The 27,765-nt window shown below is 40.0% G+C and overlaps 1 protein-coding gene across 2 annotated transcripts; it reads left to right on the top strand.

The window, feature by feature from the left end:
* HNRNPLL (heterogeneous nuclear ribonucleoprotein L like) lies at positions 1–26,866 on the top strand. Of its 2 annotated transcripts, XM_059468182.1 has the most exons (13): positions 1–271; positions 9,064–9,182; positions 9,296–9,533; positions 12,948–13,033; positions 14,892–14,988; positions 15,079–15,151; positions 19,073–19,144; positions 20,634–20,851; positions 21,019–21,140; positions 21,777–21,978; positions 22,861–22,918; positions 23,032–23,130; positions 24,262–26,866. In XM_059468182.1, the coding sequence occupies exons 1-13, from the start codon at positions 68–70 to the stop codon at positions 24,315–24,317; spliced, it is 1,644 nt and encodes a 547-aa protein (XP_059324165.1). In that variant the 5' UTR covers positions 1–67; the 3' UTR covers positions 24,318–26,866. The 2 variants fall into 2 exon arrangements, 1 of the variants encoding a protein (XP_059324165.1); XR_009418053.1 differs by lacking the exon at positions 24,262–26,866 and having other exon boundaries at positions 22,786–22,918; positions 23,032–23,123.
* The last annotated feature ends 899 nt before the right edge of the window (positions 26,867–27,765 follow it).

Raw genomic sequence — 27,765 nt, forward strand, 5'->3', positions numbered from 1 at the left:
CCGCCGCCGGCTCCGTCCCTGCTCCCGCGTCGCCTCCCCCGCCAGCAGCCCCTTCCCTCCCGCGGACATGTCGTCGCCGTCGTCCGGAGAGCGGTACGAGGAGGAAGAGGAGGAGGAGGAGGAAGACGGCGCCTACGAGAGCCAGGCCAAGCGGCTGAAGCCCAGCGCCGCAGCCGAGGAAGGCGAGATCGAGTACAGCGGCGCGGAGGAGAGCGAGGGCCGGCGGGACAAGCCCCCCGCATCGCGCGGCGGCGGCGGCTTCTCGGGCGGGGTGAGGGACGCGGGGCCGGCGGGCAGGGGGCGGCTCCCCTCAGGCTGCCGGCGGGGGGAGGGGACCCGTCCCGCCCCGCCCCTACGGCGGGCGAGGCCGCGACCGCCCCCGCCGCTGCTCCGGGCAGGGGTCCGTGCTCGGAGGGCCGGGGGGCTTCTCACGGCCGCGAGGCCTTCCCGGGGTCGCGGCCCTGTGCCCGCTTCCCAGGCATGGAGGCGCTTCCGGCGGGTGGGAATGGCGGGGGCTCGGGGCCGGGTCCGCGCTGCTGCCGCTGCCCGTGTGCGCTCGTTCCTCACGGCCCGCGGGCACGGGCCGGGCCGGCAGCCCGAGGGAGCGATGGGGGTGAGGGGTGCGGGGTCGGGATTGCCCCCGTTCCGCGGGCGGCTGGGCGCCTCTCGGGGTATCGCCGTTGCAAGTTTGGTGGCGGCCCTGTTGCTGAGCGTAACTATGGAAACGCCGAGCGGGGGGGCGGCGGCGGCGGGGGCTGAAAGCGCGGCCGAGCGATCCTTTCATCCTCCGTTCCACCTTTGTGTCTGGCACCGCGCGGCGATAAGGCTGATCTTAAGCCATTGCCTCCTTTTAAAATTAATTTCTAATTCTACTTTCTCCATCCCCACTGCTATGAGCACGATGGTTCACTTCGGGTTTGGGGTTTTTTTTTTTGCTACGTACCTTTTTCTCGTGAATTTGCATCAACGTAGTCCTTGACCCATTAATTTGAGCTAACGAGACTTTTCTGTCTACTGTTTGATTCCTTATCTAACTAATTGTCCGTCTGATTACAACCATTTTTCTCCTTGATGGCTCTTTCCATTTCTTACTTGAATAAGCCAAATCAAGAAAACATTGATTTAATGTCAAAGCTTGTTTTGTGGTAGGTTAAAATGAACTTGCTTATCACTGGGATGAGTTAATGAGGGAGCATTTGCTGCTACCATTTCTCTATCAGTTAAATCTACTGATAGAGAAGGTGCCTGCTAAATTTATTGTCGTGGTTTAACCCTCTCCTGCAGCCAAGCACTGCGCTGCTGACTCCTGCCCGGCTGATGGGGGAGGGAATCAAAAGGGTACTTGTGAGGAAAATCGTGCTCTCCTTTCTTCTTCCCACACTTTATATGCTGAGTGGGATTTCACAGGGTCTGGGATATCCCTTAGGTCGCTTGGGGTCACTGTCTTGGCTGTGCTCATGTGTGGAGCCGCAGGAGAAGCAGAGAAAGCCTTGATTCTTACTCAGCACGAGGGAAAACCTCTGTATTATCAACACTGTTTCGAGCACGTATCCAAAGTATTGCCCATACTACTGTGGAGAAATTAATTTTACCTTAGCCCAAAGCAGCACATTATTACAAAAGTTTCCTGATAAACTGTAACAGAATAAATTTCTGGAGGGAACTGTTTTAACTCTCAAGTTTCTTGTGACAGAGCATCATCTCTGTTGCAGTCAAGACTTGGTAATGTGCTCTGTCTTAAAGGGCAGTGCTGAAAGAAATCCTTACACTTGCTTAAATTATCTGGGAAATTTGTCATGCAGGAGAGCTGAATGCCATGCAGGGAGTGTTTCAAGTAGAAAGGAAATTCTGCTTTTGCCTTTCCTCTTTTCTGCACCTTTATGAAATCAGCTAGTTCTTACATGTCTCCTTTTCCTTCTTCCTGGGCTCTGGCTCAGAGTGTCTTCATGATGTCTCAATGTCTCAGTTTATTCAAGTTTACCCTTCATGGTAATGACACCGTGGGGAATCTGATTTCACCTTTTGCATCTCAAGTATGGCATGTGCTGAGGCTTGTGAGTAAAGAAACTGAAACAAATGTGCAGCAGGTGGAGAACACGAGGGGTTTTCAGCAGCTGGTTGTGGCAGTGGCAGTGTCATTGACAATTTATTGGCAAAACTGCATTCACAGGTTCAGTGTTGGGGAGGCAGGAGTTGTCTTGAGGCTGGAGATGGAACTGGTTTCTCAAACATAAGCTGTAACATCAAATGGAGATATGGAAAGTGAATGACCAAGTGCTTTTGTTAGTAATTCTATGTGAAGCTTTTAATAGCAAAATGCCAACTTCTATGAAGTGAGTTAGTTAATATAAATTTTCATTTTTTTTTCTCTCTAACAGATACAAAAATGGGCAGGAAATGTACGTATTCTGTGAGGTATCTTACTGATTCCTCTGCAGGGAAATGTTCTTATAAAAGCTTATAAAAGTTGTATGTGGTTCAGACATACAATATGAAGAAGGTAGGCTGAGAGGAGGGAAGAGGTGTCAGTGTCCTGGATTCCTCAGAAGAGAGCAGAAAAATAAGTAGGAGGAACTACAGCGAATGGGGAATTAGGGGGAGAAATGGGAAATGATGGTGAAATGATGATAGGGAGTGGATGGTCTGGGTAAGCAGTGATGTGAGTCTGGCAGCCATATGATTTGTTGGGTGGGGTTTTTTTTCTAATTATTTTTTATTTTATTTTAATTTATTTTTCCCTCACATATGCACTGAAATATCAGTCAACTGTACACTCATATGGGTTATATGCCCTTGTATAAAAGCTCTTTTGTGCTAGGACTCCTCTGGTAGGTTGGTGGGGTCACCCTCCTGGGCTGTATTTATTATTGTGGCAGTTTCCTGTTCAGGGATTGTTGCATTTGGCTGAAGAAGCCCTTCATGCCTCTGGTTTTTTGTTTTGTGTCTTTTGTTGTTGTGGGGCTTGGTTTGGTTTGATTTTTTGAAAAGGGTACCTAGAAATCTCTATGTGAGATCCAGAGGGAATCCAACATTTATTTTGCTCTTTGATTTTCTGTTTCCCACTTCTGGGGAGAGCTCTCATAAGCCAGAGGTGTCCCCTCTCCTTCATGGCTCATCTCCAGGCTGAGGAGCCAGGAGCAGACCAGGATGTTGACCAGGGAAAGAGCAGGATGTGTTCTGCAGCAGTGTTCAGTGGGAGAGAGTGTGATTTGGAAGAATGACCTTTACAGAGGCAGTGTTGAGTGGTGGTGAAGCCCTGCCAGGGGAATGAGAATTGCAGTGTAGCAGAGGGTCAGGACACTGGGATAATGTGGGCTGAGAGCTGTGTCTAAGGGAATTTTGAGGCCCTTTCAGCTCCATCCCCTGTCCCTCCCTTAAATGCTGGTTCTATGGATTAACGTCATATTTGTACCACCTGCAGCATTCACCTCCCTCACTGTCTCTGACATACTCCTGAGCATTCTTGTGAAGTCAGGAAGATCTGTTATCTCTGTTCTTGCAGTTGGGGAAGTGAGATGTGGTGTCTGAATACACAGACAGCCATCAGCTGCTGCAAGGTAACACAGGGATGTGATCTTGCAGCTTCTTGGCCACTGTCGAAAGCTCCTGGGTGCTAAATGGAAAGCAGCTGTCTTTGCAACTGTGAAAAATGCCAATCACTTGTTTTTAAAATTTTAAAAGTTTTATAATAATAAAATGGTTATAAAAATAGCAATATAATTAGAGTAATAATAATTTGGACAGTTTGGATTAGGACAATATGAGACAATAGAAACAAAGAGTTACTGATGTCTGGGTTCCTCTTTCTGGGTAAAACAAGCCTGAGAAAGGACACCTGTTAACAGAGGATTAACCCTTAAAAACAACAGCCTGTTGCATATTCATGCACCTCACACATGATGCATAAATTCCATTCAAACACAGGATTCTGTCTGGGCAGTGTCAGCTTCTTCCTCTGAATCCTAACAGCGGCATCCTGCCCGAGCGAGGTGGGAAGAAGTTCATTTCTTCTGATAATGGGGCAATAAATTCTCTTTTTCTGAAAGGTTCAGGTGTCCTGTGGCTGCTATCTTGGTGTGAGTTCTTTCTTTAAAAAAAGTATCCTACATAGCATAGTTTCTATTTTAACTTTATAACCTAAAACTGTATTTAACACACTATTTAGGAAAAGTATTACAGCATAACTTATTAACATAACATATAATATTCATTTTAATATTTGCAAAAAGCCAATCATAAAATACACATTTTTCACACAACTCAGTTGCTTTGTGTCTAACACGGGCAGTGTGGTAACAGCAGCTAAATGCAATGAGTTCAGATCTTCACCTACTTTGCACTGACTTGTCCATTTCTTCAATGAACTCCTTCCTAGAAGCTGGTTTTGAGTAAATGTAAATAATTTTCCCTCGTTTGTCCTCCCTCCAAAAAAAATCCAAACTATTACCTTCAGGCTGGTTCTTCTTCCAGTATCTCAGGCTGAATCTCCTGATGTTGTGTGCTGTAGGCTTTTGGTTTGGGATGATGTTTGCTTGGTTTTATTTATTTATATATTTTTAAGGATATTCAGATTGTCATGAAGAGAGAGGAAAATAGAATAGACTGTTTCAGTTGGAAGGGACTTGGACAATGATATGCTCCAAATACCTGAGCATTTTAGGTCAAATTCAGAGTTAACAGGAGGGGTCATAGTGCAGGCATTCTTTCTGTAGCAGTTGAAATTATTGAAAGGACACAGTGGTAGAGAACAAAGGGAAATGATACCTAAACTCCTCATCCAAAACAAAACTAAATTGCCAGGTAACTTTCCAGAGTATGGGTGTGATTAATCTTAACCCCCTTCTGTGTAGCCCTGCCCCCAGGTCCCTAAACCAACCAACAACAATTTAAAAAGCAGAAATCCAGGATATACAAAACCAATAGATTCTTCCACTGTTGTGGAACCTTAACTTAGTCTGCTTGGTTCTTCTGAGACACTTCCCCCCACCCACCACCATTCCTGTTGTATCTGTAAAAAGCAAATTCCAGACCAGTTAAGAGGGATTCAGAAAGAGGAGAAAGTTGAGAATGAATAAGATAATCTAAAAGGTGGGAAACTAAATATAGGTACTTGGCAGAGGGAATATGAAGGAGAAGTGCCATCCTTTTGCAGTGAGGGGAAAAAAGAGAGATCGATGAGGTAAATAGTGAAAGACAAAGAAGCAGATGCTAAAAAAATGTAGTACAAATTAATAGGGCTAATATGAATGTACTGACTGGAAGGTGTCTGACTGGAGGAAGGATAAAGGACACATTTTTGTGCAAACAGTTGGTGAGGAAATTTTGATCTGGAGTTGATGAGCAAGACAGGCATCATCCTACAGCCCATGATGATTTTCTTCCTTTTTGGAATGGCAAACTGTAATTAGTTGGCAAGGAACCATTGATATGTTTCAAATGTTGTCTAGAGGTATGTAGGTCACAAAAAATGGGTGTTAAAATGCTACATCCATTCTTTGAAGCTGCTTCTGTTGCAGTCTTAGGGATGTGAAGTCACTTGTTTGTACTTCATCTGCTTGAATATGTCAGTGCTTCCCTTTGTGCCTCAGCTTTGCTTCAGGGTAAGGATTTTTCTGCTCCTGGTTTCTTTCTTGAGGGAAACCTTTTCTGTCCTTGTTACTGGTCTTGAGCAGGAAGTCTGTTCCATTATTTGTTTAAATTACCTGCATTTTCTGTCCAGCCTAATGATTCTTCAATAAATCATTACTGAGGTTTCAGATCCCCTTAAGATATATATATTAATGGTACAGTTGTAACATTGGCTACTCTGTTCTCCTGGCTTTGGTGGAGTGCAAGTGTGATGTTGGAGTTTTGCATGGGGCTTTTGTGCTCTGGTAGGAGCTGAGTTACTGAAAGACTCCTTTGTAGGCAGAGAAATACTGGTGGTTGTTAGTCAGTGTGTGAGCAGATGCTTTGATGTAACCTTTGTCTGTGTGCCAGCAGTAGCACATGTAGCTTTCAGGATACAGTAGCTGTGAGATCTTGCTCAGAATCCTGCCTTGTTCTTCTCTGGGGAGAGATTCCAGCAGCACTTGGATGAGCTGTGAATGTTCTGACCTTAGCTGCACACTTTACACTCTGCAGACATGATTTTTCATGTGGGCTGGTGGTTTTATTTCTCCTCATAGAGGAAATCCAGGGTCATTCTAGATTTGCCTGATGCTGCAGCTTTGTAGCTGCAAAACTTGTTTGACAATAAGATGTGTGTCTGCCCCTTGTGAAGACTTTCCTTGCACCTGTGTCCCCATCCTTCACCAGCCCATGTGCTCTGTGAATGTTGGTTTGAGGCTTCCTGGCTGATTTGTGCTTGGTTCTTGTGCTGCTGTTCACTGCTGCTGGCTAGGAACTGTTTGGAGTAAAGCAGAGACCCTGTGATTTGGCCACCTCAGTGGTTTTATGTGAATAAAAGTCGTTCTGAAATTCTCTGTAGGTAAGAGAAGTTCATGTCAAGTGGCCAAGATACCACTTGTTTGTGTTTGGGGTTTTTTTTGGGGGTGGGTGGGTTGGTTTTCTGTTGTTTGTTTTAGGGGAGGTTTTGTTGTTTTTTTTTTTTTTTTTTTTTTTTTTTAATTCCATGCTTCTCAAGCTTCTGCACAGGTTGCTATAATGGCAGGTTTTGGTTCTTCCTAAATCTCTTGCTAAACCTTGCTAAAAGAGTCTTCTCTATGGTGTTCTGGGAGAAGAAAATTTTGTTTGGAAAGCCAAATATTGCTTTAACAATAACAGAAATCAACATTTGTATTTGTTGATATTCTGCAGAAGTGCAGATGCCAGTACATGTTCATGTAACTCATGGATAAAGGATTTGAAGATGCAAGTGTAAAAGTCTTAATTTTTGAGAGAATTTGCACTATTAGAAAGATGTGTATCTACTAGTACCTGCTAGTAGATAAAAATACAAAGGGATGTGCATAGCAGAGAAGCATGAACTGAAACTAAACCAGAAGTTTGAGCTGGGAAGGGGAGGGAGAGAGAAATGCTTTTCTGAGTATCCATTCTCTGAAAAGCTTGATGTGATTTCTGGAGATATTAGTTCAAAAAGGCAGTAAGTTGCTAGTAACTCTTCCTTGTGGTGAGTCTGCTTCAATGAGTAAATAATTGCTTGTATTCACCATGTGATTAAACACAAATAATTTTAGATGGGATTTCTTGAGTGTATTAAAGGAACCTAAAAGGAAATGCATCCCCCTAGCACTAACTGGGGTCTTAATATAGTAGCAAGTATGCAGGGCAATGAATAATTGATGTAATCATTTTTGATTGTTCTGTAGACTGTAAATAAAGTAAAGGTGCCTGTTATTTCAACATCTTAGAGTAATAGGGTTTGCAGAAAAGAGTGGTAGTTATTGTTAGTTTTCTCTTGAAGATTTCCTCAGGTGCTTTTTTCAGCTTTGAAAAATGTGTATGTGGGTTAAGAACATATAATCTGAAAATAAAATGTCTCTGTAGTTCTGTTCTTTCTGCAATTGCCTAAGCATTTGCAGTTCAAAGTATTAACCTTTCCTGGCTACTTTGATCACTGCTCCTGCTGTACACAGAGCTGATTGATTCAGGATACAAGGTAACTTATACAAATATCACAGTGGAGTTTTCCCAGCATTGCCCCTGTTCTTATTCAAAGAAATGTGTTTGCACTTAAAATGCTTTCCTACTGCAAACAAATAAAATGTAAGGTAACCTTAAAATATTACACAGCTGATTGTTCTATGTGTGAGGAAGCCTGAAGTGCTGATTTTTGATTCAAACAGAATGGTCAAATCCTTGATTTAAAGAAAAAATCTGTAATTGTTCAGTGACATCTGTGCATGGAACTACAGGAGTTAAACACCAAGACTCAATTTGTAGTTATCTGGAATGTTTTTTTTTCCTGGCATCTGTAGTTCAAATGAACAGAGAAGAGAGGAATGTCTAACAGTAATAGCAATCATTGTGGTTACTTAATTATTGGAGCTCAATGCTCCTTTGTGCTGCAAATGAGAATCTCTCTCATGTTCCAGAAAATGTTGTGCTGCTGCTTAAATGAAAAATCAACAAGACTTGATCTGTTAGATGGGAACACATTGATGTAGTCACTAAATTTGAGTACATCAACTTCACACTGCTGTTATGAATATGAAATTTGGGTGCTGGGTATTTGCAGTATATTTTAGTGTGCCCTTTATTATCTCTAATATTTTTTTTATAATCTCTCATTATTGGCTTACTTTTTTTTTTCTTTTACTCTTTGTGTCCTAGAATATTTAAGGTAAATTTCAGCCTTACTTCAGGGTTTTCATGGAAAGATAAGCTGATTCCAGCCCACATTCTTCAGCTGCACAGAATTGAGCCTGTCTGAAAGTAGCTCTGAAAAATATTTATGGTTGGAGCTCTGTGTGCTAATGTATGATGTCTGGATCCATTAATAGTAGTCAGCCTTGGGGTGAAAAGAGCCCCATATGTGCAGAAACTGAGTTTTTAAAAATGTGTGTTCAGAATTAGAAGGGAGGTTGGGTTTATTTCAACTGTAATCCAGAGCTGGCATTTTCTTGCATTGTGGAGCATTGGAAAAATTCTCAATTTGTGTTCAGTTTACAGTGGGGGGATGGCCCTTGTTTGTTCTTGCTTTTTTATTCTCCAAGCCTGTCTCAAAAAAATACCAGCATCAGCAAGCAGAGTGTCAGAAATATTTTAGCTGTTGGACATGTCCTAATTTTTTTTTAATGCTTCTAATGAATAGGGTGTATGTAAGACCTCCTGCAATTCAATCAGCGTTAAATGGCTGCTCTTTTTTTAATCCAAGAAAAATCCAGTGTGTGCAAACAGATTAATTAAGTCTGAAAAGCTTTTTATTTTAAGTAGACTTCAGCAACTGAACTTGGCAATCCATTTGGAAAGAAAAGTTAAATTATTTAACACTTGCTTAGACTGTGCATTTAGATGGCTGCTTCTGGGCCCAGTGTAGTGTCTACCAAGTATTTAATTTTAATTAATGATAGAAGTGTTCCTTGCTCTGTGTTGAATTTTAAAATGTCATTTTGTTGCTAGGATGCCGGGGGAAGTCATCACAAAGTCTCCGTTTCTCCTGTCGTCCATGTCCGAGGGCTGTGTGAGTCTGTGGTGGAAGCAGATCTCGTGGAAGCTCTTGAGAAGTTTGGAACCATATGGTATGTCTTTGTTAGGAATGATTTGGAGAAAAACATGTCATAAATGACCATCATGGGGCCTGGGAGCTGTTTTGGGTGAGCAGGAAACCTTAGTGTGATGTTTCCCTCACCAGCTATGTCATGATGATGCCGTTCAAGCGCCAGGCTCTGGTGGAGTTTGAAAACGTGGAGAGTGCAAAGAAATGTGTGACCTTTGCAGCAGATGAGCCTGTGTACATTGCTGGGCAGCAGGCCTTCTTCAACTACTCCACCAGCAAGAGGATCACTCGGCCAGGGAACACTGATGACCCATCTGGAGGGAATAAAGTTCTCCTGTTGTCAATTCAGAATCCTCTCTACCCAATTACAGTGGTATGTTTTGTCTTCTTCTCTTATTTTTTTGTATATTCACATAGGTAGCACACATATTCTTAAATAAAGACAATTCAGTCTCATACAGATGTTTTGCACTATGTTTGAAGACTTTGGAAGTGAGGATTTTGAAATGTTTAAGTTGCTGCATGCTTCTGGAATACCTTCAAGTGTGTTGCCACAACATCAAGATTGTTATTGAGCCTTTAGGCTCTGAGTGGTGTATGTTTAAAGAGCAAGGATTTTTTACAGTAGGGAGGGGTTATTTTATTGCAGTCCTTCTTAAGTGTTTCCTTTGCAGAAAGGTGAAACCTTTATCTTCTGCTGATCAGCTCCAGCTTGATGGAATCTTCTTCACTTTTATTTGGGCCAACATATTTTCCTTTTTAGTGTTTCAAGTTGTATAATTTATACAGTTGCATCTTAATTTATTGCCATTTATTAATAGCACCTGTACATGGTTTTTTAAGATACAAGGGTTTTTTGCTGTTGAGTGGTGTATGTTTAAAGAGCAAGGATTTTCTACAGTAGGGAGGGGTTATTTTATTGCAGTCCTCCTTAAGTGTTTCCTTTGCAGAAAGGTGAAACCTTCATCTTCTGCTGATCAGCTCCAGCTTGATGGAATCTTCCTCACTTTTATTTGGGCCAACATATTTTCCTTTTTAGTATTTCAGGTAGTACCATTTATACAGTTGCATCCTAATTTATTGCCATTTATTAATGGCACGTGTACATGGTTTTTTAAGACACAGGGTTTTTTGTTGTTGTTGTTATTTAAGCATTTATGTTTTATCATGCATTAAATGCTTATATTTTTCATAGGAGATTTTATAGTAGGTGTTAAATTGCACAGAAATATTTCAGGAAAAAAATTAATTTGCATACTATGATACAAGTATGAGTCACTTTTCTTAGGGATGTAGGATGGTATGGATCAGTCAGAGTGTTTGGGGTGTGTGCAACCAAGTAACTTAATGCAAGCATTAAGTTTTATTTAATGTGCTGTATGTTATGAGAGCAAATTGACTGCAATTTAGTATTCCTGAAATTACCTCAAGTAGTCAGTTCCACATCATGCTTTCTCCTTCACTGTCTTGAGAGTATTGGTTGCTTTTTGTCTGTTGATTCATCAGTGAGTGATGAATTTTGTTTTTCCTGTCAATTTTCTTTATAGAAAATCATGCCATGGTATGAGTTGCTTTTTTAGTGTTTAAAAACAAACTTGCTCTGAGCTGTGTGAACAAATCCACTGAGTTAGTCTTTGCACATGACTGTAATACAAATTTTGGAAACTGTTTCATTCATGCATTTTAAATTTGCCTTGCATGAGCTGCTCAGTTAAAGGTGGATGCTTGAAGAAACTGGGAGCAGGAGCCTGGTTCTGGGCTAGGAGAATTCCATGGGAATTCTGAGGATGAAGCCTCTGGCACAGTAGCTCTCTTTTAAAAACAAACAACCCACCCCTAACCTCTTCCTTCCCACTGCCCCCAGCTGTTTCTTTAGCATATACAAATGAGTGCTGGGAGCAGGCAGAGTTCCAGAATTACTGGCAAGCAGCAGAGCTCATTGAAGGCAGCATAGTCTGGGGAGAACAGCTGTGCCCATGACAGCTAAAAATGTGAGAAAAATACCAATTTTGCACTTGTCCAGTGGGTTAAAAACTAGTTAATTTAAGAATGCCTCAGGCAAAGTCTACATTATTTTAAAAACCCACCCCCAACAAAAGAAAACAAAAATGAACAAAACATCCTTCCCTCTCAAAAAAAAAAAAAAAGACACCAAGCCCAATACTGCTTCTTCCTCTTCAACACTCTTCTTAAATTTGAACTACAGTGAGAAAAAAGAGATGAAAAATAGCAACCAGTTTTAAGTGGCAAGTCTGAATATCTGCAGTAAACTGTTGTAAAGTTTTCAAGAGCTTCACTTTCAAAACAAGATTGAGTTTTTGGAGAGAAATTGGCCTGTTCAAAGGCTTCTTATGGCAGAATCAAAATTCTAAAATTACAATTGTGATCAGCTTCTCTCTGTCACAGAACATTTTTGGTTTCTTTGAGAGCTGTAACAGCAAAGGGCAAGAAGGGCAAATTAACTGTAATTAATTCCTAATTGCTTTTCATCCCTGTGTGATAGGGGGTGTTGGTGTTTTGAAGAGTTTTGCCCAAGATGTCATGTACAGGTCTTTGAAGTTCAGTTTCCTTGTTTCCTTACCTGAGGGCAGAACTTTTTCAGGGATTTGTCTGTTCAAAGAGGCTTTCCCAAATGCATGAGGAAGGTGTGATGTACCTTGGCAACTGAATTATGATATTCTAGTGTGTATATAATACAAGTGCTTAAATTCTTAATAAATAGCCCTCATTACTGTGTCTGGTGAACCACTTGATTGATTTGGTAATATAAAGTAGCTGAATTATGAAACATAATTAAAAAATCCAGCTGTGTGTGTGACTGCTGGCTAATGACACTGATAGGGTTTTGAGTCAATCTTATGTTTTGAAAGACAATTTTTTTGGTTTTAATTAAGTGGCTATGAAGAATTTTTTTGAGGGACAAATTATGAAGGAAAGTCATATGAAAATTAATGTCACCTGGAGCTGGTGACATTAAATTTCTAAGAATCTTTTCTCCCAAACAGGAGAGATGGTGGGTAGCCCTTTGTGCTGCCAAGCATGCTGTAAGTGATGTCACGGGTCTTATTTTTTATGGGTTCAGGCTGTGTGGGCTGTGTTTGTTTTTGTTTTAAGAAATCCACATGCTCCTCTACTCTGCAAAACATAATAATAAATATTATACCTACTTCCTTTGCCACTTCTCCCTCTTGACCCCCAAATAAACCTGAGGATGTACACCAAAATCTTGGAATAATAATTCTGGAGGTATTTGGTTTAGATAAAAAGAAAGGAAGGAACATAGCACCCACTTGCTTCAGGTGGATGAAAACTCTTGAAATTCTCATTTTGGTAAGCTACGTTTACATTTTGAACTATTCCCAGTTACTCCCTGAAAAAGAACATGAGCTCAGCTGCTGGAAACCTACGAAATGTGTTACAGCTACAAGTGTCACTTTGTCTCTTTGCTGTGGTAGAACAGGGCAGTGCTTCAAAGATAGCAGAGCTTGAGACATGGATGCAGTTACTGGGTTTTGACACAGTTGTAGATACTTGTTAAACCAGTATTTGCTTGAGTACCTCTTATGGAGGTCTTTTCCTGGTTTTCAGATTTGATTGCCTGTAGTATGATTGATAAAAATGCCAATCATGAATGTATTAATTGTAGAGGGGAAAATAAGAAATGAAAAGTTAACAAGCCTTTTCTTTGCTCTTTGGCACTTAAATGCCACTGCAGGAGAATGTTCTGTGGACCATAAGTGGTTGGAATTTCAAATCTGACTAAAATTTTTTTTTCCTTCTTCCTTAGGATGTTTTGTACACTGTGTGCAACCCTGTTGGGAAAGTTCAGCGCATTGTTATATTCAAGAGAAATGGAATACAAGCCATGGTTGAATATCCTTTTGGAGGGTTTTTTTTTTTTTTTTTTTTTTTTTTTTTTTTTTTTTTTGTTGTTTCTTGACTCCAAATGGGTTTAACATGCAAATATCAGAAAAATACCATGTGATTTTGAGACCAAATTATTTCTGTCTAAGACATGGTATGATACCTTCTAATTTTTATGTCTGTAAGACAAAATAGAACTTGCACATATCATCTTTTTAGGAAAATGGCATTGTCAACAGTGGTTGATAACCATGTTTATAGTCCCTCAGGCCTAATAATTGCAGACATGAATTATATCGTAGATTGGACAACCCCTAATATGCACCTTTCTACACAAAAGTTTAATGGCTTCTGCCTGTGTTGATACTCAAGAAATGGATAGGGGATTGCAGAGGTGCAGTTTGTCTTCTTCAGACTCTTCTAAAATAGTCCCAGTATGTACTGCTTGTCTTGCTATTTTGACTTCATAAAGCAAATGCCAACTTAGGCATCCTTGACCTTGATTCTTGGGCATCATGTGTTGAAGAAATTCCCTGCTCTATTATCCTACTGTTTACTCTCTTTGCAGCCTTAAGTCATTCTTGGATTGAATGTTCAGAATTGTACTGTGTTGCTGTGGTTTGTGAAGTCCAAAGTCTGATATGATTAGGCCTTAATTTATGAAACTCTGTTAGTCCTCTTCCCAAAGCTTTATTTGCATCCATTTTTGAACTGTTATCTGGACCAAATTTGCCAAATTATTTGGCATTATTTTGTGATTTCCAAAGTGGTGCTGCCAATGTGATGGCTACACTGATGATTTTCCAGGCAAAGCAAACTACCTAACTTCTATTAAATCAAACTAATTGCTGTTTATCTATGTAGAAAACCTAAACTGTGTGGCCTAAAAGACAATAATTTGACTTACTGTATGTGTTAAGTTTGTCATAAATGGAATTGTCCCATCAGATGACTTGCACAATTCGGGGTTAGTGTTCATCTTGTGAGAGATTAGGAAAGTTGTGGGGAGGGTCCTTCGGAAACTACCATCCTTATGTCCTGTGAATTAAATTCTGTAACATGCCTTTTATTGAAAATGAAATCAGCCAGCAATTGAAGGAAACCTCACAAATGTGAGTGAAGTAATGCAGCAGCAAGGTAAACAGTTGGGGGTGGTAAGGAAAGTGAGCTTCATGACAAGCCTTATCTGAAAAGTTCAAAAATTTGCTCAAATTGAAATGCTACCCATTATTTCTCCAGTTCTGGCCAGTGTCAGTTCCTTATAGGTCTGGGAAGCTTAACTTTCCTAAGTTTTAAGTTCCCCAGTGAACCTGTGTCACTTTGGAAGAAGTTGGGCTGCAGGAATGTGGTAAAACCAAGGCACATCCTGTTGTTTCAGACTTTTTCTAAAATGTCACAAAATTATATCAAGACATGGTGCAAAAGGTCTGTTCTGCTGCAAAGTTCAGGCTTTCTGACACCATATGTTATTGAGTATGGGTGAGGTCATGGGTTGTGATGTGCCAAGGCTCAGGCACATTTTTCTGCTAATCACAAAACTAATCTTGGAGTATGAGCAGCATATGAAATAACCTGGGTGCTGGAGCCTGGTACATGCATCTGCCTGTTGTATTTTTTTAGGCAAGATGAGTATTTGTTCACTCCGAGTCTCTCTTTTAGTAATGTGGGGGTTTTTGGGCTAATGAGCTAAAAAGGGTGTACACTTAATCCTTTTGATGTAAAGTAACTTCTGTGATGAGTCTCTGTGGAGTTCTTGTAGTGTATACAATAGTGAAATACCTGCAGGCTACAAAAGTAAAAAGGCCCTATCAGATAAAAGGGAGTGAATGAGACACCTGGGGAATAAGATCCTTAACATGATGTGTATGTTTGAATCAGTGTTTTGTGCTCAGAAGGCGAAGGCTGCACTCAATGGAGCAGATATCTATGCAGGATGCTGCACACTAAAAATTGAATATGCAAGGGTAATGCTTGGACCTTCTCTTTTAATTTTACTCATAAAAAATACATTTAGTCAAGGCTTAACCTCTTTCACTTTTACTTTATTTGAACAGCCAACTCGACTTAATGTCATTAGGAACGACAACGATAGTTGGGACTACACTAAGCCATATCTGGGCCGCCGAGGTAGGTTCTGATCCATTCTCGCTGTAGCTCTTTGACTGTACTAATGCCAGCCCTTGACACGTGTCAGGCCGTGTGGCAGCAGTCCCTCCAAAGCAGGCCAGTGCTGCTGGAGGCTGTGCCACGGCAGGGAATTAACCCTGAGCCCTAGTGCCCCCTACTGCCGTGTGCTTGAGCCACTTAGTGCGACAAGGAGCCCACACCTCCAAGCACCTTCGCAGTTCTCAAGGACTTGCATTTCTCCAAGCAGCTCTCTCTCTTTGGAGGAGAGGAAACCTGGCACAGACTATTCCTTATAAACTACAAACTTGCACACTGCTTCTCCTTCGAAAGGACTCTTTTCCCCTATGTTGGACAAGGCATTAAGAAGGATAGAGGACTTCAGCAGGCTGACTCTACACTTCATCATGCACCACATCGGCATCAGCAAAAAAACCCCAAACAAACAAAAAAACCCTCTGAAAAACCTCAGACTTGCAGTTCACCTTGTCTGCATACTGCATGCACCACCACCACAAGTTTTTAAAGGAGGACATTTTCAGTACTTCAGATTTGTGTGGGATGAATAACATGATAGACTGTACCCATTCTGTTCAAGTTTGTATGTATGCTGGTCTTATTTCCCTTAAAATTACTGAAAAATTGAGAACCTACAACATTAAGAACCTTTTGTTGATATCATTGACATTGTAATCTTTTTATTACTTGCTGTATGTGAGAGTTGCATTCAGACTTAACAATGTAAATATTGTTTAGTAGTAGGGAAGTTCAATTCTTATATGCAGATAATTGGAACTGAGCAGTGCAATACCAGTAAGTCCCCTCAGCTATTACTTAAGTAATAAAATAGGGAAATTCATAATTGATACAGGCATACTGTCTCTTGAGTACTCAGCTGTAAAATTCTCAGGGCTTAACTCATGTCAGTGGAAACTATGATTATATATGTACAGTCAAACTGCTGTCTAGCCTAACTCCTGTGAAGTGTTTATTTAAAAATAACCAAAGATTTGTAACTATTGAGTGCAGTGTTCAGTAACCTATGTACAATATGTTCAATGTCAAGTTAGAAAAGTAAAGACAATGTGACCAAGATAGAATATCTACTTATCAAAGGCTACATGAGAACCAGGGCTTTGGCTGTCTCAAGAGATTTGCACTTTCAGAGTAATTCTGCAGAGACACTGGGCTTGTGAAACTGTTGTACAACTAAAACTTAGGGCTTGGCTTTTCAAAATGAAGTTCTTGTAAAAAGTTAACAAGGGAGCTACAGTATTGGTTGCAGCTTGTAGGTTATGACTATTTGTATTTGGATTCAATTTTTTTTCTCAAATTATTGAGTCAAAGAAAAGGGGTTCTGAAGAAACCCAAGGGCAAGAAAAAAAAATCTAAGGGTTTGAATTTGAAAAATTGAAAGGATTAATTTGACCCCTGTATCTTGGGACCATTGCAGTGTTTGGAGGCTGACTTGTAACACTGTGCATCTAAATACATTATGTAATTGGCCTGCAGATAGGTATGACTGTATGAACTGAAACTTCCCCAAACTTGAGCAAACAGTGGAAAATGAAAAACTTAGGATAGGTGTGGCTTGCTCTTTTCAAGAACTCTGCTCTTTTGTTTTTCTTTTATTACTGTCTCTATTCTCTATACATAGGCACCCTACTACACGTAAGAGAAAAAAATGAGACTTGTATTTTATATATATATCTATCTCAATCATTACATATTTTATGTAGTATGATTTTTCATTTACTATGATCCACATCTATTTATGTGGACAATGGGAATACAAATTGTTGAATGAACAGTAAAATGTACTTGACAAAACAGGCATCTAGAGCAGTTTTGCTCATAAAGTAATCCAGGAGTTGAGGTTTTCTTTGAAAGAGTTTATGTATTTGTCCTTCAGCTCACTCTTTCAAGAGCACTATTTGGGTTTTGAACATAGTGTGACCTGAGCTGTAGGGCTCTCACTGCAGCAAAGATCTTATGCCAAAGGAATTTCATTCCAAGGGCAGACATGCCAATAAATCCTTTCAGAATTTCACACCTGCCCTTCAAATGTTAGGAAGGAAATGCATTTTACTAATGATTTGTTTTAAGAACTGTTTTTAGTTCTTTATGGTAATAAATTGCCCATAGTCTTTCTTCACTAAAGTAAACTTCCTAACAAGTGCCTGCTGCTATGAACTCATATTGCATTAGATTGAATGAAATAAACCCACCTGATTTAGTATTCTACTGGCCTTTAGCCAGAAATCTCTAATTGTCATTTGCAGCATTTCTTTTGGTGGTGATACCAGCTTGCTCAGTGACTCAAGGACCTGATGTAAAAACAAAACTAAAAATCAAGGAACTCAAGCTTAAAGAAGATCATAAAGAACCTTTCCTTTCAGAATTATTTTTAACACAGGTTGGTTCTTGTGTTTCAGTGCTTGTTTACACAAGTATTTGTACTGGCACAATCCAGGGGCATTGTTCAAGGAAGGAGTAAGCATGGGCCAAGGAGAGACTTGCACCACCACGAGGAGAAAATATTTGTCAAATTTTTCTCACAGAATTCTTTATTTGAAGAATGTGATTCTTGACTATATTTTACTGTGGGCAGTTTCAAAGCATTTAGTTCCACAGATTGGAATTACAAAACTGATTTTTCTGAAAGATGATGACTGCATACAGTTTAAATGCTCAAAATACTTGATCTGACTGCTCATTTGCCTTTCAGAGCCAAGAAGCAGAGCTGTTACCCTGAAAAGGGAGTGGAAAAGTAAACTTGACAACAGTAATCTTTCTTCTCTATATTTGAAAGTATTCAGGACTTCTCTCTCTTCAGATTTTACTGCCAAAGTAAATATCTGACTTGGAACCTGGCCTCAAACTCCTGAGCAGAAAGGGCCACATGTGTTTTCATCTACCACTGTTGTGTAATCAAATAGTTCCTGTTTTTTGGGGAAAATAGCTCCAACTGCATTGGGCTGGAGTTACTCTTTTCAGCAGTCATACTTAACTTTCCTGAGAATTGTTGCAAACTGATAAATGCCTTGCTCCATCTTTTCAATGTGGCTTTTTTTTTTTTTTAATTGTAAGAAAAGAATTGTTGCTTACCACAAATAAATCTGGAAGTTTAGATTTTTTTTTTTTTTTGTCATGCAGCATGGATCTGATTGGAAAATCCAGCTTTGGCTGTGAGGCATTGCTTCCCTCCATTAATGTAGACCCCTTGCTTAACTTTATATCCTAGAGAACTGGGTTTTCTTAAAGGATTGACTGTTGTGTGAGTGCATTACTCAGTGATGCTTTCCCTCAGTTGAACTGTTATGTGCTGCTGGTAATGCCACAATGTACAATCCTTTCAGCACGCCCATAAATCAGTAGGTGTTCTGTAAATATATATGTACACATATGTAATGCTCTCTGTTTACTGATTATGAAACCATGTAATACAGGTTGTTGTTGGCTTATGCTGAAACTTCTTGAAAGAAGCCCACTTTGAAAATGTGTTGCTGTTGAAGCTAATATTATGATTCAGGTACTGTCTTTCAAAAGTACTGCATTTCAAATTTGTTTTAAGAGACACATGGGTAAATCCTGCTGTATGGTGTTTTCTATACTAATGTGTGATGTCTGTTTAGGAGAACTATTGGGTATCTCCATAAACTTTAAATGTCTGCATCTCCTCATTGGCCACTGCCCCCAATCAACTTAAGTGCAATTTGTTATACAGATGGCAGTCTTTTAATTTTGGTGTCCCAGGGCTACAGCTTGTATTTTTAGACATAGAGTGAATGAGAAATTGTTTATAAAATTAACAAGGACTCAAATTACTTTTTCACTTCTTAACTAGAAGCTTTGTGTCTTAACTGGAGAAATCAAGTGCCTGGTTGTGCATACTAAACTGATTTCTTTCCCTTCCCACGTCAGACAGAGGGAAGGGCCGGCAGAGACAAGCTATTTTGGGAGAGCACCCATCATCCTTTAGACATGATGGCTATGGTAAGTAACATGGGGTGACAGCTGGTTATGATTTCTTACATGCTCTGTGGAATTGTAAATATTTAATCAATGCTTGGCTGTGGTTCCTTCAGCATGAGCAGTTCACCTGCAGTGCTGTCAGTCTCCCTACTGAAACACTGCTGGTTCAGTGAAATCCATGTGCGCTCATTGCCTCACCCCTTCCTGTCACCCAAAGCATTCAGCTCTACAGGTTTATTCCTTGGAAGAAAGTTTCCTTTCACTTGCCATCAGCCTGGCAATGGGTAGAAAATGATATCTGGATTGGGAAAGCAGTTTTCTTCTAGAAAATGGTAACATAGTGTGACCAGTGGTTTGGTACAACAGAGAGCTCGGATGTTTTTGCATGCAAAGCTATGAATTGTTGGCATCTGCACTTCTCATTTAGGTGGCTCAGAAAAGGTACAGCTCTGTGATGTAGAGGAATGATGTTTTGCAATCAGTGCTATAAGGTGCTGTGTTTGTTACCAGTGCTCTCTATAAGGCAAGATCTGCTGTCACTTTCATGTGCTGAGCCAAGACCTCAGGGTGGAAAAACAAATGTCCCCACTCACATGTGACTTTTCTAGTTAGTTACTCTCAGCTGTCAGGTGCAATGTTATTTGTCTTGCCTCTTTCTTTGCAAAGGTATTTATGATATTTTACAATGTAGGTTGACATCCTATCTACTCCTTCCAAAGGTTCTTCAAATCTCCAGCATTTCCAAGTCCCACCTTGATTCAGTGATGTTCTTTTTTCATTCTTCTGATACATCCTTCTACCTTAAGTAATGTGTCCATCTCCTCCTATACCACTCTTTCCCAGTCATTACTGCTTTTTGCTGGGAAAAAAAAAGACAAAAAGTTCCTTTTATACTTGGCTTATGTGAGTTTCACATTATTTTTGTCTCAGAAAAAAACAGGGATCCTCCCCTTGGTCTGTAATACTGACATTTTCTATGAACAGAGGTATTGCTTACTAGTAGTGCCTCATCACTAAAATGAAAAAAAATAAGAAATTGTCTATTTCAGTGAAACTTGTCACTTTATCTATAGTGGAAAATAGGACCACTTCATTTTGCGTTAGTGTGGAGGTTTAAGTGTTCCTGTTTCTTCCAAATGAGTATTTTGTAGAAAGGCAGGCTTCTGACTTAATCTCATGTCTCTGGGAAAAAGAGCTGTGTCATCTCCTGACCTCTGTCTCATTCCTTTTGGTTTGTTATCCCGACTTTGTAATATTGCTTCTTGGTGCCATGTAGCTCTGTAACTAGATGGGAATATTTCTGAATGTTGATTTGAATTATTTCCTCTGATGCGTTTATGTTGAAATATTTTGCATGCTGCAGGGAAGATAATGATTTTTGTAATTAGTGGAATATCTGTAACCTTTTACCCCTCCTTTAAATATACATTATGTGTGCAGGCTTTGATGCATGATTAAGTAGTGCAAATGATTTCAAACAACATGAAAACATGGTTTCTCATCTCCTCAGGCTCCCATGGTCCTTTGTTGCCCTTGCCAAGCCGGTACCGAATGGGATCTCGGGACACTCCCGAACTCGTGGCTTACCCATTGCCACAGGCATCCTCCTCCTACATGCACGGGGGGAATCCTTCTGGGTCAGTTGTCATGGTTAGTGGCTTGCATCAGCTCAAGATGAACTGCTCAAGGGTATTCAACCTGTTCTGCTTGTATGGAAACATTGAGAAGGTAAGGCATAATTGATTAGAAACTTGGAAACTGCTGTAGTTCTTTCAAATGCTTTGGAAAAAGCCTGCCTGAGGTTGTCTAAAAATATATAATAATGTTTTATAAAACTATTGGTTGAGTTCTTTGTTCCAATGTATATATATTTTTTTTAACCTTATCTGTCCTAGGTGAAATTTATGAAGACTATTCCAGGCACAGCACTGGTGGAAATGGGTGATGAATATGCTGTAGAAAGAGCGGTCACACATCTCAATAATGTCAAGTTATTTGGAAAGAGACTCAATGTCTGGTAAATATTTTTATCAGATTAAAAGTCTACCCGTGGGCAGATGGAATGAAGTTTCAAAGGGACAATATCACACTACTCTGTTATCATTGTTGGAGTTATGATTTCCAATTTGGGACTGTTTATTTTGGCTTTCAGCTGAAGGAGGGTGAATTTAGGTCAGATATTAGGAAGAAATTCTTTACTGTGAGGGTGGTGAGGTACTGGCACAGATTGTCCAGAGAAGCTGAGGATGCACCATCCCTGGAAGTGCTTGAGGCCAGGTTGGAGGGGGATTTGATCAACCTGCTCTAGTAGAAGCTGTTCCTGCTCATGGCAGGGGAGTTGAAAGGAGTTCATCTTTAGGGCCCCTTTCAACCCCAACCACTCTAAGATTTATTACTATTTAAAATTTTATTTATTTACATTAAGAAAGCATATTGTCATTGTATGGATTGGCCACTGATAAACTGTATTCCCTAATATGTCTTATCCATTCTTTCTGCATTCTTTAAGGAAGGTGTCAAATCCAACCCATCATGTTCTTACTTTATTTATTTCAAATTATTATAAAGAAACATCAGGTCTTTTCTAGTTAGATAATAACCTGCAAAGTATGATAGCCCTAATGATTTAAGAAATTTTATCATTAAATTCCAGTGTTTCCAAGCAGCACTCAGTAGTTCCAAGCCAGATATTTGAACTGGAGGATGGCACGAGTAGTTACAAGGATTTTGCCATGAGCAAGAACAATCGCTTCACCAGTGCTGGCCAAGCATCCAAGAACATCATCCAGCCACCCTCCTGTGTGCTGCATTATTACAATGTTCCCCTGTGTGTGACTGAGGAAACATTTGTAAAGGTAAGCACTTGGAGTGGCTGACATGCAGTGCTCTCTGGGCCCTGTCCTGGTTTTTCCTGGTGGGTGCTGCTTTTAAAAAGAAGTAACTGGGAGGCTTGTAGCAGAGCCACTGGAAGAGAGCTGTTCCTTAAAATATATTTATAGCCCATCTGGATATGTTTACAATTCTGGAGTTACTGTCTCAATTTTATTTATTTATATTCTTTTAATGTGAGAAACAAAATCTTGAAAATAAAGTTGAGGAGCTTAATGTGGGGAGTTTTTGGAGAAAAAGGAAAAGACACAAAGCCAAATACATGAAAGTTAGGATTATAACTCACAAAGGATTTACTGATTGCCTCTAATGACTGCTAGGATGTTTTGGAATGGAGACAAGCATGCACCTGGGACCCTTGGCACAGTTGTATCCTAAATGAACTCTGGAGGCTTAAAACATGCAATATTGGGCCTCTTTAAGTGGAGGCAGTGGCAAGATTGCTGACAGTTCAGTGAGTTCTTTTTCAGTTCCATGAAATATATTTTTGCAACTCTGTCTGAAAGTGAACTCTGGTTCCCAAGTGGTGTCCTTGTATGAACAACTTCAGAGCTACTGTATGGAGTAGGAATGCCAAAAAGGAGAACTTGTTATTATATTAATATGTTTTTGGAGATAGCAGTGATATCACAGATAAAAGGGCCTTGTTTTACATACTACAGAATGGTATTCTAAAGAGTTACCAATATAAACATATTTTTTAATGATTTGCTGTAAATTCTTGCAAACTCTCTTAAAAAGTCAGAATCTTCCTTTTTGTGTGTCTCTTCCAGGAACTTGGAATTTTTGCTAATTTGTTTGTGTGCACTTTTGCTGGAGTTTTATCTCTTATTTTATTTTTGTGACAGTTATGTGAGGATCATGAAGTTCTCAGCTTTATTAAATACAAAGTGTTTGACCCAAAACGTAAGTAAAATTTGACTTTTTTGGGAAGTGCCTTGATTCTAGTTTTGATCTGAGTATCCACTGTCAGATGTTACTGATCCCCTCCTTTCCCTTTTTGTTTCTCATTTTGACAGCTTCTGCCAAAACACTGTCTGGTCTGTTGGAATGGGAATGTAAGACAGATGCAGTGGAAGCTCTCACTGTACTTAATCACTACCAGATAAGAGTCCCAAGTAAGTAAATTTTCCTGATCTTACTGCTGGAATTTTTTTCTGTGGAGAAGGAGTTGAGGGTTCTGGTAGCCATGACAATGATCAGAGGGCTGGAGCACCTCTCCTGTGAGGAAAGGCTGAGAGAGCTGGGGTTGTTCAGCTTGGAGAAGAGAAGGATGACCTTATGGTGGCCTTTCAGTGCTTTAAAAGTGGGCCTGTAAAAAGAGGGAGAGTGACTTTCAACGTGGGCAAATAGTCATAGGAGAAGGGGTAAGGGTTTTAAACTCAGAGAGATTTAGGTTTTAGATGTTAGGAAGATCTTCCTGACTGTGAGCTGGTGAGGCACTGGCACAGGTTGTCCAGAGAAGCTGTGGATGCCCCATCCCTGGAAGTGTTCAAGGCCAGGCTGGATGGGGCTCTGAGCAACCTGGTCTAGTGTGTGGCATCCCTGCCCAAGGCAGGAGGTTGGAATGGGATGATCCCTTCCAACCAAACCCTTCTGTGATTCTTTCACAATAAATACAGAGAAATCTGCAATGTCTGGAACAGAGGATCCTTTAAGTTACTCAGCTCATTGCTCTCAATTTACTGCTCCTGTAGCACATTCCCTTTGAAGCCAGAAATTGTGAAGCCAAGCTGAATTTAGCTCCAAACTAGCAAGAATAGAGTGGGGTGAGTTCACCTGCTAAACAAGTACACAATAGGTCAGATCTGCACTGAACAATTAAGATAGTTTACTGAATTAAATGGAATCTTTCCAGGTGTTCCCAGAAATAATATTGAATCCAGGCCAGTGTCTACTATTATTTTAAACTACCTCCTCCTAACTGTTATGAGTTTGTCTGCCTGGGAGGTGTTAACAGGTTAAATCTTTTCTATTCCCCCACACCTTTGGTCCGCTTTATTAATAATGGACCTTAGGGACAGGATATTTTTGAAGATATTATGGATAACACACTGTTCACAATTTCAGTTTTATCTCAGTTTGGAGAGCTGGTAGCAGCAGAAAAGCTTTCTCTTTCAATGTGAAAAGGCAAAGCCCAGTGGATGTGTGAGTGTGCAATACACAGAGCTGGTGAACGTGCCAGGGTGTGGAAGGTGGATCAGCAGGAGAGCTGTGCCCATGGTGTGTTCTGTGTTGTCTCCTCACAGATGGCTCCAACCCTTACACCTTGAAGCTTTGCTTCTCTACTTCATCCCATTTATAGAGAAGAGGACAGCATGTTAAGAGCTACGTTCACCTGGATTTGCAAGTTAAAAACTACACTTCGTTCACAAAGCTCTAAAGTGGTTCTAATGTTGCCTTGTTTCAACTTAATTCTAATATCTTTTGTCTTGTTTTATAATAAATGGATGTTCCTTCATAAATACAAACCAGATTTTTTTTTATTTTTGCCTCTGAGAAGTACATGTTGTAAGCTTACTACAAAGTTTGTATTTTGTTAGTGTAGTATCTTCAAATGTCTAAAGAAGCACCAGTAGGATAAACAAGATTGTTTCTTTTCAAAAAATGAAATATATTTGCATTTTCAAAATGTTAAAGATTAGCAAGTATTTTTCCATTTGTAGTCTTAATTGGCAGATAGAATTATTCTAGCAGATTTTTAAATGTAGAACTTGTTTTTCAGTATGTTAAGTAGTGAAGTATGTTGCAATACTAAAAAGGAGCTTGTATTTATAAAATGCTTTGATTGGGTTAATGTTGCACATACTGAACTTTTAGTAGTACAGACTTGATTTATAGTTTCAAACAGAGCTAATGTAGAAAATTATTAAGTATGTACACGTGTATGGTATGAATTCATACTTACTTAAAGTGCTTTTGTTTGGTTTTTTTAAATCCTATTTTCCATTTGCATTAGCATGATGCCATCTACAGCTAGTCCCACCATAGGGGCCTTTTAAAAATTAAAATTGCTAGCTTGTATCAATGTGTTCATCCTCATTTTCCATGATTTAAACTTAAATCTTTGGTGTTTAACATATCCTTTTGACTCTTTTTTTTAAAGCAGTTGTTATGACATACTAAATGGTAAAAGTCATGGGGGAGGATCACAATAGAAAACAAGGTGGTAAAATATTTAAACAAAAAGAAAACCCTCAACATATCCTTTCATACCTGGACAGTTAATGCAACGTTTTCTTCTGTCTGATTTACCTTAACCATTTATTATGACCATGAAAGAATTCATTGAGTGAATAGTCTTGGCTTGTCTTTAGCTTAAGATGAAGTGATCTCAGTGGGATTCAGGTAAAGTGACTGACTGTGTGATGTGAAATTAATGAGGTGAGAAATCTTTCACTTTGGAGAAGATGATTTGTTCTGTCCCAGTCCTTTGAAACCTCTCTTGTGGAACTGGATTTGTCTTGTTTGGGCTAAGCCCCCAGAAAGAGGAATCCAAGCAGTGGAGTCTGGGAGCTGTTGTCCCAGGCTCTGTGTGTGTTCTCCTTTCTGAATTTGCAGTGGATTGCTGAGGGCTTCTTTCAGGTCTGTTCTTAGTCATTGCAGAGAAGTTACTTTATCAGCTATTTTATGCTTTCTCCTCATACAAGTTCTTTGTTCTGTCTTTATGGATTTTATCTATATCCATCCTTTGTGCCAGATAATTTGTGCAGAGTGCTTGTCCTGTTGAAAGCGAAGGGAGACAACCCATCTTGTTGTTGATCAGCATCGACTCCGATTTATTGATCAAATCAGTCATCTCTTATAATAGTGTTAATTAACTTCATGCATATTGCAAAATCCGAGCTCACGATAGGTTACAGAGAAAACTCTAACCCCTCCTTTTGTTTACAATACCCGTGGTTGTTTATTGAAACCAAAATTAGTGTTCTCACTGTGATATGAAAAGTTCTCAAAACCTTCATATCTGTTCCCAGAGCAGCCAAGGACTGTTATGAGAAGACTGTCTGAGAATCCTGCTGTTTATAGAAAAGGTGCCTGAGAACCTAGTTATTTACAAAATCAAGCCTGGGAATTGCTGCTTTACAGCTGCCTTTTACTTTTCCATCAGCTGTATACTTTCATGGCCTCTTTCTTTAAGCCATGCTTGAACCAGGCTCTCCACATCGTCCTTAAGAGGTTATGCTGTAGGATGTTTACAGGCTGTGAGCATTGCACATCTTTCAATAGACTGGATTTTCCCCTTTCTTAATTTCAAGGCAAATACTCCTTATCATACAAGGGAAAATGTGTCAGATGTCTTTCAGGTTTTCTCATCAACACTGATTCATTTTTGCCCTGTGTACCTCCATGTTGTTCATGTTTTAGGTATTCCCATCAGGCTTTTCATATGTCTGAACTGGGAATTGAAAACCAGCTGCTCTTTGGCAGGTCCTCCAGCACAGGGTTTGGAACAATCCCAGCCTCCTGTCTGTGAGGTAGCAATGAGACTTTCATTCTAGGGGCACTGCTGAGACACTTTCAGCCTCAGTGCTCGTTCCCCAGAAATTGCTTCCAGACAGCTCCAGCACAGAATTCCACGTGCCATATCTTGCTGCTGGTGAAATGCTCTGTGCTGCTTAGTGTTTTAACTGTAAAAGATCTCTCCCAGTCTCTCATTTCTCTTTTATCACCTTGAATGTTATGTGGAACTCTGTTTCTTCTGTCACAATTTCCATTGCTGGTTGTGTTAATGTAGTTCCAGAAGTTGTTTGTAGTTGAGCATTAAAAATAATCTGTTTTCAAATTGCTGTGTGGGATGAGTGACCCTTAAAGCATTCAGGTTTCATTAAACAAAAAAAAAAGAAAAAGAAATGCACTTTAATGTTTTGGTTTCCTCGGTGGATCACAGCATTCAGTGCCTAAGATGTTCAGGTGAAAGGCTTCTTTCCTGTGTCTTCCCAGATCAAATGGAGCATGGTTCTGGGTGCATCATAGAGGACTTGATAGCAGCTGGAAGGCTCATGTGCAAAATGAGTAGCCCGTGACATGTAAGGCAGAAAAGAGAGGGGAGAGTGAAGAATTGTGCAAGCTTCTTTCTCCACAAAATAATCATCTTATTCATGTCTTCATGAGAACAGGAAAGATTTTTGTTGGTGTTTTGCTGTTAAAAGAAAATAATGTTTTCTCTTGGGCCTACAAGAGTGGATGCTTGTCCTCAGGAAGGAATGAGGTTGATCTTCCACACATGAGATCTGTGTTCACTTTTAATCTTGCTCTAGACCAGAGCCCAAACAGTGGGGCACGTGGGGAATCAGTTGCTCCATAGGGAATGAAGTTTGTCTCTCATTTGGCAGTGGTATTACCATACTTGTTAGATTGAAATTAAACCTTCAAGGTCTCTTAATGCAGGGCTTTTTCCTGTCTCTTTTGCCTAAGTCACACAAGTAAAACATTGAACATGGCTATGCACATTCCCTGCTTGTAAGCAGCTGTCATTCACAATGCAATATCTTCATGTCTGTCCCACTGTTTGTTTTATTGGGTTTTGTTTTTTGATGATGTTTGGTTTGTTTTTCCAATTGATCACCTTTCATTGGGGGTAAAGGTGTGTTCAGGTGGAGATATGTTCTTCTTCTCACCATACTCTAATTCTTGTTTATATTTATTTTTCCTTATATGCAAGAAGTGTGAAGAGTTGTTTTTTGACTTTCTATACCACCACAGCAAGATAGAGTGTACTGCTAGGGTCATGAAAGAGAAGAGTTATAAGA

This window comes from Ammospiza nelsoni, chromosome 3 (assembly GCF_027579445.1).
Source record: "Ammospiza nelsoni isolate bAmmNel1 chromosome 3, bAmmNel1.pri, whole genome shotgun sequence".
Taxonomy (NCBI): domain Eukaryota; kingdom Metazoa; phylum Chordata; class Aves; order Passeriformes; family Passerellidae; genus Ammospiza; species Ammospiza nelsoni.

Coding starts and splice junctions, on each gene's coding strand:
- HNRNPLL (XM_059468182.1), top strand. CDS start 68: ATGTCGTCGCCGTCGTCCGGAGAGCGGTACGAGGAGGAAGAGGAGGAG. Junction 19,145..20,633: donor CTTTAGACATGATGGCTATG/GTAAGTAACATG, acceptor TCATCTCCTCAG/GCTCCCATGGTCCTTTGTTG. Junction 22,919..23,031: donor CAAAGTGTTTGACCCAAAAC/GTAAGTAAAATT, acceptor TCATTTTGACAG/CTTCTGCCAAAACACTGTCT.